Here is a 10,650-nt window from a genome sequence, read left to right as displayed (position 1 = left end):
GTTTACAATTAGCATGCTAAGCGGAGTTAGCTTTATTCACGTCTTATGTTGCCTTACTATATAATATGAGATGAAGTTCAAGTTGCTTAGTGTAATGCCCCATCCACCACTTGCTTAACCAACCAGTGGAAGTCAGGGGAGGGGGGGGGGGGGGGGGCGAAATAGTTTCGGAAAGCACCACGCTGCTGCAATGAGGTGGGTTTGTTTATCGGCGTTACCATGGCGATCATGACGGCACTGAGTGTAAAGTAAAAAAGTAGATGAGACGATAGAGGGGTTAGAAGAACCCATATGAAGATAAAAAGTTTAAAAAGTAAAAAATAATGACCACTACACAAGTCGTGACGCCCCCGTGTTCGTTCCCAGCGCCCCCCCCCCCCCCCTAGGCTCTACAAACGCCGCCCCCGTTGAGAAACCCTGGTTTAGGGGATGGCTAGATTAAAAAAAAAAAAAGGTGCAAATTAGGGCCTTTAGATACGACGATGTATATCGGGGGTCGAGAGGAAAAAAAACAGGAGACCTATTATAAAAGGTGACATATTACACCGCCGGGTGAGCCTGTGATTGGCCGTTCTGTCCTTCTGAACCTACTTTGCGTTCACTACACGCTCGCTCGACGGATAGAATGACCAACAGAGCCTCTTGACACAGAGCGAAGGATCCCCCGCGACAGGCCCGGGACAAGAGGAGATCAACAGTCAAGGAACTGAAAGGACTGGTTAGTGATGAGATGCGTGAAGCGCGCTGCGGGCGGAAGGAGGAACTTCTCCACACCAACCACGTGCCTGAGGACCGGCGGAGTTATGACCATACCTTGCTTTGTTATTGGCCGTCTGTTGGAGATCTGAAACTTTTAAGCGTTTTTATATTTGGTATTGACTTGTTGTGCTGTATATTGTTCACGGGCTGCAGTGCTGGGACTCTGAGACGTGGTGGTGTTTAGTTTTAATATGTAATACTTATTTTGTTTATTGGCTGCACTATTGGATATTTCTGAAACCACAAACAAGAGTGTTTACTTAATTCATTTTTTCGATGTATAATATAATAGAACAATTATTTTTGTATTGAGTTGATGGGATTATTAAAGTAGTCCCAGGGCGTGCGGTTTATACACACGTTACCGTGATATACATCGTTATTGAGATATAAAGCTGCCCATGTGGTGATGGAACATTTTGTCCATGTCGCACAGCCCTAGTATAAAGTGTAACATTATTAGTTGAAGACCGTTTGACGTTATGTCAGAGAGATATTTGGAGAGCTGGTTGAACAGATTTTGATTTACTTTAAGTGAGCAGCACTCAGTGAGCAGTGAGCCCAGCCCGGTAGCGAGCTGCGAGTGGCCCTGACCGAACAGCTCCAAAGAGGAGGCTGAACCACACACAAACCAACCACCAAGGCCACGACCTCGCACAAGCAAGCGCCTGCCAGCGCCTGCTTTCAATAGCTACGAGGAAGGTGGTGGTGGTGGTGGTGAGACTGCTGGGGTTACAGCGGAGAACAAGCAGACTTGCTGCGTGCAGAACGCTTCAACGTCGTGGCCTTGAAGGGAAAACACTACAGCTATTCTAGCCCCTCTGCCGACGAACCTCCAGACAACCTGTGGTCCGCCAAAGAACCCAGAACTACGAGCCCATCCTTGGAGTGGTGGAGCGAGGAGGGCTTTCAGCTCGCGTGGACGAAGGCTGCAGAGTTAATAAAACAGCGGTTGTTTTTGCAGGCGGGGTACCGTCCCGACAGCCCGGGTATGGATTGTTCGACGCGTGGAGGCAGTCCAAGGCAGAGATTCATTTTGTTGGCGAGCGGAGCTTTCATCGGTATCGACACGCCTGGATCGATGCCTGCACTGCGGAGATAAATGCAGCTGAAATATTTACCTCCTTACTTTTCAGTGTTTTTTTTTGTTTTTTTTCCTCTGTGTGTGTGCGGGTTTTCTAGAGTTCTAGGTTTGGATCCCAATGTCCACAAAGTGCCTTAAGGAGGACTATACTTGGGGTGAGACATCTGCTACACGACGAGTGCAACGTAAACACGTGTGAAAGCGCACCGAGATGATGCAGGTGCGATGTGTGTGTGTGTGTGTGTGTGTGTGGTGTGTGCGCTTTCACATGTGAATAGTGCGTGAACACAAAAGGCCTTTGTGTTATGACATGTGTCATAGAGTCTTAAAAAGACTATGACACATGGACTCTATGACACACTACACACTGTCAGTCTTAAAAAGACTATGACACATGGACTCTATGACACACTACACACACTGTCATAGAGTCTTAAAAAGACTATGACACATGGACTCTATGACACACTACACACACTGTCATAGAGTCTTAAAAAGACTGACACATGGACTCTATGACACACTACACACACTGTCATAGAGTCTTAAAAAGACTCTGACACATGGACTCTATGACACACTACACACACTGTCATAGAGTCTTAAAAAGACTATGACACATGGACTCTATGACACACTACACACACTGTCATAGAGTCTTAAAAAGACTATGACACATGGACTCTATGACACACTACACACACTGTCATAGAGTCTTAAAAAGACTATGACACATGGACTCTATGACACACTACACACACTGTCATAGAGTCTTAAAAAGACTATGACACATGGACTCTATGACACACTACACACACTGTCATAGAGTCTTAGAAAGACTATGACACATGGACTCTATGACACACTACACACACTGTCATAGAGTCTTAGAAAGACTGACACATGGACTCTATGACACACTACACACACTGTCATAGAGTCTTAAAAAGACTATGACACATGGACTCTATGACACACTACACACACTGTCATAGAGTCTTAAAAAGACTATGACACATGGACTCTATGACACACTACACACACTGTCATAGAGTCTTAAAAAGACTATGACACATGGACTCTATGACACACTACACACACTGTCATAGTCTTAAAAAGACTATGACACATGGACTCTATGACACACTACACACACTGTCATAGAGTCTTAAAAAGACTATGACACATGGACTCTATGACACACTACACACACTGTCATAGAGTCTTAAAAAGACTATGACACATGGACTCTATGACACACTACACACACTGTCATAGAGTCTTAAAAAGACTATGACACATGGACTCTATGACACACTACACACACTGTCATAGAGTCTTAAAAAGACTATGACACATGGACTCTATGACACACTACACACACTGTCATAGAGTCTTAAAAAGACTATGACACATGGACTCTATGACACACTACACACACTGTCAGAGAGTCTTAAAAAGACTATGACACATGGACTCTATGACACACTACACACACTGTCATAGAGTCTTAAAAAGACTATGACACATGGACTCTATGACACACTACACACACTGTCATAGAGTCTTAAAAAGACTATGACACATGGACTCTATGACACACTACACACACTGTCATAGAGTCTTAAAAAGACTATGACACATGGACTCTATGACACACTACACACACTGTCATAGAGTCTTAAAAATACTTTTTTTGAGTGTGCGGGTTTTCTAGAGTTCTAGGTTTGGATCCCAATGTCCACAAAGTGCCTTAAGGAGAACTATACTTGGAGTGAGACATCTGCTACACGACGAGTGCAACGTAAACACGTGTGTGTGTGTGTACGCGCATGTGTCTGCTCCAGGCTGAACACCGAGATGATGCAAGTGCGATGTGTGTGTGTGTGGGGTGTGTGCGCTTTCACGTGTGAATAGTGCGTGTTTGCATGCATGAGACGTGTATAGCGCACGTGTAGTTGGGGTGTCTGCGCACATGAGATGTGAATAGTGTGCAGGAGATGTGTAGTGTGCTGCGTGTGTGCGTGGGCGTGCATGAGATGGTTATAGTGGGCGTGTGTGCACGAAACGTGCACGCGTGAGATATGTATAGGGCACGTGTGTGTATATGAGCTGTGTACTGAGTGTGTGTGTGTGTGTGTAAGATGTGTGTGTGTGTAAGATGTGTACTGAGTGTGTGTGTGTAAGATGTGTACTGAGTGTGTGTGTGTGTGTAAGATATGTGTGTGTGTGTGTGTGTGTGTGTGTGTAAGATGTGTACTGAGTGTGTGTGTGTGTAAGATGTGTACTGAGTGTGTGTGTAAGATGTGTACTGAGTGTGTGTGTGTGTGTGTGTGTAAGATGTGTCCTGAGTGTGTGTGTGTGTGTGTGTGTGTGTGTGTAAGATGTGTCCTGAGTGTGTGTGTGTGTGTGTGTAAGATGTCTCCTGAGTGTGTGTGTGTGTAAGATGTGTACTGTGTGTGTGTGTGTGTGTGTGCGTAAGATGTGTCCTGAGTGTGTGTGTGTGTGTAAGATGTGTACTGAGTGTGTGTGTGTGTGTGTGTAAGATGTGTACTGAGTGTGTACCTGCTGCCGTGGTCCTGATGAGTACAGTGTGTGTACAGTGTGTAGAGGTTGTAGTGTGTGTACAGGTTGTAGTGTGTGTACAGTGTGTGTTGTGTGTGTAGAGGTTGTGTAGTGTGTGTAGTGTGTGTAGTGTGTGTACAGTGTGTGTAGAGGTTGTGTAGTGTGTGTAGAGGTTGTGTAGTGTGTAGTGTGTACCTGCTGCCGTGCTGGTCTTGGCTGAACTCCATGATGTGTGTAGTGTGTGTAGAGGTTGTGTAGTGTGTGTGTAGTGTGTGTACAGTGTGTGTAGTGTGTGTACAGTGTGTGTAGTGTGTGTAGTGTGTGTAGTGTGTAGTGTAGTGTGTGTAGAGGTTGTGTAGTGTGTGTAGAGGTTGTAGTGTGTGTACAGGTTGTAGTGTGTGTACAGTGTGTGTTGTGTGTGTAGTGGTTGTGTAGAAGTTGTGTAGTGTGTGTAGTGTACCTGCTGCCGTGCTGGTCCTGGCTGAACTCCATGATGTGTGTAGTGTGTGTACAGTGTGTGTAGAGGTTGTGTAGTGTGTGTAGTGCGTGTGTAGTGTGTGTACAGTGTGTGTAGTGTGTGTAGAGGTTGTGTAGTGTGTGTAGTGTGTGTACAGTGTGTGTAGTGTGTGTAGAGGTTGTGTAGTGTGTGTGTAGAGGTTGTGTAGTGTGTGTGTACAGTGTGTGTAGAGGTTGTGTAGTGTGTGTACAGTGTGTGTAGTGTGTAGTGTGTACCTGCTGCCGTGCTGGTCCTGGCTGAACTCCATGATGTGTGTAGTGTGTGTACAGTGTGTGTAGAGGTTGTGTAGAGGTTGTGTAGTGTGTGTAGAGGTTGTGTAGTGTGTGTAGTGGTTGTGTACAGTGTGTGTACAGTGTGTGTAGTGTGTGTAGTGTGTAGTGTGTAGTGTGTACCTGCTGCCGTGCTGGTCCTGGCTGAACTCCATGATGTGTGTAGTGTGTGTAGAGGTTGTGTAGAGGTTGTGTAGTGTGTGTGTAGTGTGTAGTGTGTACCTGCTGCCGTGCTGGTCCTGGCTGAACTCCATGATGTGTGTAGTGTGTGTACAGTGTGTGTAGTGTGTGTACAGTGTGTGTAGTGTGTACAGTGTGTGTAGTGTGTGTGTAGAGGGTGTGTAGTGTGTAGTGTGTACCTGCTGCCGTGCTGGTCCTGGCTGAACTCCATGATGTGGCCGGCGATGTCCCTGAGCTGCAGGTTGGGGTAGCGGTTGTTCCTGAAGTCCTCCAGCAGGCGGCTCCGCCCCGACGGCATCACGTCCGACATGCCGTAGCGTAGCCGTGACGACGGGAACAGCTGGCTGCTGGGGGAGAAGAGGGAGGAGCCGGAGCTGGCCGCGCTGCGGTACTTGGCCTCCGCCCCCGGCGCCGCGGAGATGAAGCGCCCGCTGCCATTGGTCAGACCTCCTGCACGGGGGGGGGGGGGGGGGGAGGAGGAGGACGTCACGCTGCGGCTCATTGGACGACACGTGAACACAAAAGGCCTTTGTGTTATGACGTGTGTCATAGTCTTAAAAAGACTATGACACATGGACTCTATGACACACTACACACACTGTCATAGAGTCTTAAAAAGACTATGACACATGGACTCTATGACACACTACACACTGTCATAGAGTCTTAAAAAGACTATGACACATGGACTCTATGACACACTACACACTGTCATAGTCTTAAAAAGACTACGACACATGGACTCTATGACACACTACAGTCATAGTCTTAAAAAGACTATGACACATGGACTCTATGACACACTACACACACTGTCATAGAGTCTTAAAAAGACTATGACACATGGACTCTATGACACACTACACACACTGTCATAGAGTCTTAAAAAGACTATGACACATGGACTCTATGACACACTACACACACTGTCATAGAGTCTTAAAAAGACTATGACACATGGACTCTATGACACACTACACACTGTCATAGAGTCTTAAAAAGACTATGACACATGGACTCTATGACACACTACACACACTGTCATAGAGTCTTAAAAAGACTATGACACATGGACTCTATGACACACTACACACACTGTCATAGAGTCTTAAAAAGACTATGAAACATGGACTCTATGACACACTACACACAGTGTCATAGAGTCTTAAAAAGACTATGACACATGGACTCTATGACACACTACACACTGTCATAGTCTTAAAAAGACTGACACATGAACTCTATGACACACTACACACTGTCATAGAGTCTTAAAAAGACTATGACACATGGACTCTATGACACACTACACACTGTCATAGTCTTAAAAAGACTATGACACATGAACTCTATGACACACTACACACTGTCATAGTCTTAAAAAGACTCTATGAAACATGGACTCTATGACACACTACACACACTGTCATAGAGTCTTAAAAAGACTCTATGACACATGCAAAGGTCATCCACAGGTGCTCGACCATAGTATAAGAGAGGCTCTGCATTAGGGGTGTAACGATACTCATTTGTACCGAGATTTTTTGATGGTTTGACAGTTCGATGCGCGTTTCATTTCGGTACGTACCGGAAAAAAACCAACAACTTTTGACTCAAGTTTTTATTGATGATCACACACTCTGTGACACTCTTTGTCTCGTCCTGATGTTTTGTGTTGAGGACCACGATGGAAATAAGTCCTGGACTTGATTGTGTTTTTATCCTCAATTGTATTTGATGTCTTTTCATTTCTGTTTAGCATTTGTTTGATACAATTTAATTTAATAATAATAATAATATAATAATAATTTAATAATAAAAACTGCTGTACCGAAAAACGTACCGCACCGTGACGTAAAAACCGAGGTACGCACCGAACCGTGACTTCAGCGTATGGTTCCACCCCTAGTCTGCACACAACGTTTCGATCCCTAGCGATTGAAACGTCGCCTGTTTATAAATAAATCTACTGTGTGCAGACCCTCCTCTCTCTCTTATACGTCATAGAGTCAACATTTCACGTCTGGCTATAAAGTAAGACAAGGTTTAAGTCAAAATAACCTTTCCTATGTTTGGCCAATCAGCCCAAATTTAGGGAGGTGTGTGTCTGTGTGTGTGTGTGTGTGTGTTCGTGTACGCATTCGTGTGTGTGTGTGTGTGTGTGTGTGTGTGTGTGTGTGTGTGTGTGTGTGTGTGTGTGTGTGTGTGTGTGTGTGTGTGTGTGTGTGTGTGTGTGTGTGTGTGTGTGTGTGTGCGTGTACGCGTTTGTGTGTGTGTTTCTGTGTGTGTGTTTCTGTGCGCGCACACAGAAACATCAGAGCTCAACGTTAACGAGCGCCACATGGACGCAACACTGGGAGAAATTACTGCAGCAGAATGGAAATTGTTGGGTCTGGCATTAATCCTTGTCCGCGAGCGTCTGTACCCGCGGCAATACGATTACTGCCGACACGGCGGAATGACTCCATTTGTTTTAGTTACACGTCCTCTCCTGAATAGACCTCTGGAGTTGAGCAGTGGGTGCCAGCACCCCTCCGCTCTCCGCTGGCCGACTGGTTCCAGGCCAGCCCTTTGATTTAGGGAATGCGTGAGGCGCTGAAGACGTTTGGGCCGCGCTGCCAGGTGAGGGGATTAATCAGAGCGCCGCCTGCCTGCCCAGCCAGCCAGCCAGCCAGCCAGCCAGCCAGCGCCGGAATAACGGCATGTCACATTAGCATGTAAATGGGTTTCCACATCCTTCACAGCAGAGGCTGAAAAGAGCCCGTGATTTAAATGCCATCGATGCATCCCTAAGTAAATAATAACAAGGCGCTGGAGACGACTGAATGGAACAAACACTGTGATTGGCACGCACACGCGCACACACACAGACACACACACACACAGACACAGACTCACCGAGGTTCAGGTTGGATGAGGAGCTGTGATTGGACAGGGAGGGCGGCGGTGTGAGGGAGTGGGAGGGGCCCTGGTTGGGGAGGGGCATGCCCACGGGGCCCGGCGAGGAGCTGAAGCCCAGGGTCCCGTTGTAGAACCCCCCGTGGCCGATGGGGGTGAGGCTGGAGGGCGTGCGCTTGTACAGGTCGCTGCTGCCCGTCAGGGAGTCCCGCCGGGAGCCCCCGCCGCCGCCGCCGCTCGAGTTCGCCACTAGGGGGAGACAGACACGCACTTGTGAACGCCCGCCCTTTCTGGGAATGCTCATTGGATCAACGTTGATTATGCTGAAGGTCAAGTAGGCCCCGGGCAATAAAACAATAAGTTATCGTATGGTGATAGACTTTTGATTAATATCAATATACAACATCTTCAATATATATCGATAAGAGACTGGAGCACTGAATCCAGCAGCTGGGTTTGTTACACAAACACGGTTCCGTACTTATTTACAATATCTGAGTGTTTTTCATTGTTGTGTCGACATTGGAGTATTTATCAATGAAGAACAGTGGAAGGTCGTATTAAGTGTTAAACGGAAGTGTTTAAATCCAGCATGGCAATTCCTCGTCTTTTTAGGTCATTAAAATGATCAATAGTTATCGATATCGATCAATATGATCCATTCATATCGTGATATGTCTTTCAGCCATATCGCCCAGGCCTAACGTCAAGTTAACGGAGGGTAGAGGGATTAATACATTGTTCTTCAGGCGTTCACATCATGATATGATCGCTATGGTGATATCCTATTGCTCGCGCAGAATGGAATTAAACATGATTATTGTGTGCGTCACGCGATGTAATTATTCTAGCAACGCACGTCATCTATAAATCCCACATGATTAGCTTGTCGTCCCATGTTTGCTCATTGGGTGAGGCTGTGATCCCGAATGCAGTCACAGCAGCGGACCGCAAAAAAAACATTTAATATTCAAACCTCGGACGGCGATGCAGTCAGCCGTTGTCAACTGCTGCCACTATTTCCTGCCGGCCTGCCCTCATATCACCGTCCTGCCCTGGTCCACTACGGTGACGTAAGGCTTTACAGTCACACCTGCTGCCTGGATCCATGCTGAACGCAGCGTTAGTGTGGTACACCTTCAGGCGATCACCACTCAGATGGATTTGCTTCTATTGATATTAACGTAATGCTCCGTTCAGTTACCGAGCAGGATGCAGCAGACTGCGTTTAAACAGCATGGAGCTCTTCATCAGGTCATCAGCACGCACATCAATAAAAACACTGATACATAAATAGACGTGTGTGCAGAACAATTCCCCCCCCAGAGGAAGCGTGTTATGGGTGACCTGGAGGCCTGACTAGGTGACCTGAGGTGAAGAGGGAGGTTATGAACGAGCTGTTTACCGCTACGATATGGGAAACATTTCCCTTTAACGGATCCTGCTCTGATAGACGTCTGCATCTCTTTCTTTTGATATGTTATTTATAGGCTTTATTTTTGTTGCTATTTTGTATATCTAAGTACCATTTTATTTTTCTTATTATCGCCTGTTGTCAACATGGTAGGTCATATATCTGTAGGGGTGGGAATCTCTCGGAATCTCTCGCCACCTCACGATTCGAAAACGATCATCGATGCAAATTTTTTTTTTGTACATTTCCATGAGTGATTATCAAAAATACATATACACATATACACATCTGAGTTTGCTACTCAAAGAGTTTGCTAATATCCTCCTACTCGTGTGATTGATCATTAAAGACAATCAACAGATGGATTACCTTATCTAATATTTTATTATATTAAGATAAGAAGATAAGAAGTCGGTTCTCTGCGCGGAGAACCCGCAGGCAGAAAGGAGAGTTTTCTGTAGCGCTCTGCAGGCAGGTGAACACATTTAATCAAAACAGACAGACAGACAGACAGACAGACAGACAGACAGACAGACAGACAGAAACCCGCGGCCCCCAGCCCTACTTACGGTAGTCCCTACCTGCGGTCCCAAAGCCGCCCAGCGTGGCCCCCAGCGTGGCCCCCAGGGAGGAGGAGGCGGGCTGGCTGAAGCCCAGCGAGGCCGAGCCGGGCCCCGGCTGACCGGAGCCCTGGGAGAACAGGGAGGAGCTCTGGGAGGAGGAGCTGAGGGAGGAGGAGCCGTAGAAGGAGCTGCCGCCGAGCGCGCCCCCGGGGCCCCCCCCTTGCTGCTGCTGCTGCTGCTGCTGCTGCTGCTGCTGCGACTGCATGCCGCGGAAGGGCCCGTTGGCCCCGCCGCCCAGGCCCCCGCCGCCCCCGTTGGCTGAGGCGGCGGCCGCGGCCACTGGGGGGAGACAGGGAGGTGGACCAATGAAACAATAAACCAGCGTATCGCCATGGACTTTA

The 10,650-nt window shown here is 47.0% G+C and overlaps 1 protein-coding gene across 1 annotated transcript in view; it reads right to left on the bottom strand.

The window, feature by feature from the left end:
- Positions 1–5,553: 5,553 nt before the first annotated feature.
- Positions 5,554–10,650, bottom strand: part of LOC311371358 (pumilio homolog 1-like) — a gene marked incomplete at both ends in the record, with an annotated part of 11,621 nt that continues 6,524 nt past the window's right edge. Inside the window, 3 exons of the mRNA XM_084489496.1 lie at positions 5,554–5,824; positions 8,273–8,521; positions 10,256–10,588. Of these exons, the coding sequence (XP_084345622.1) occupies positions 5,554–5,824; positions 8,273–8,521; positions 10,256–10,588 (853 nt within the window). The remainder of the gene's footprint in view (positions 5,825–8,272; positions 8,522–10,255; positions 10,589–10,650) is intronic.

The sequence above is a fragment of the Micromesistius poutassou genome (genome assembly GCF_964030765.1).
Source record: "Micromesistius poutassou genome assembly, contig: SCAFFOLD_1033, whole genome shotgun sequence".
Taxonomy (NCBI): domain Eukaryota; kingdom Metazoa; phylum Chordata; class Actinopteri; order Gadiformes; family Gadidae; genus Micromesistius; species Micromesistius poutassou.
This window is presented reverse-complemented; position numbering and strand designations above follow the sequence as displayed.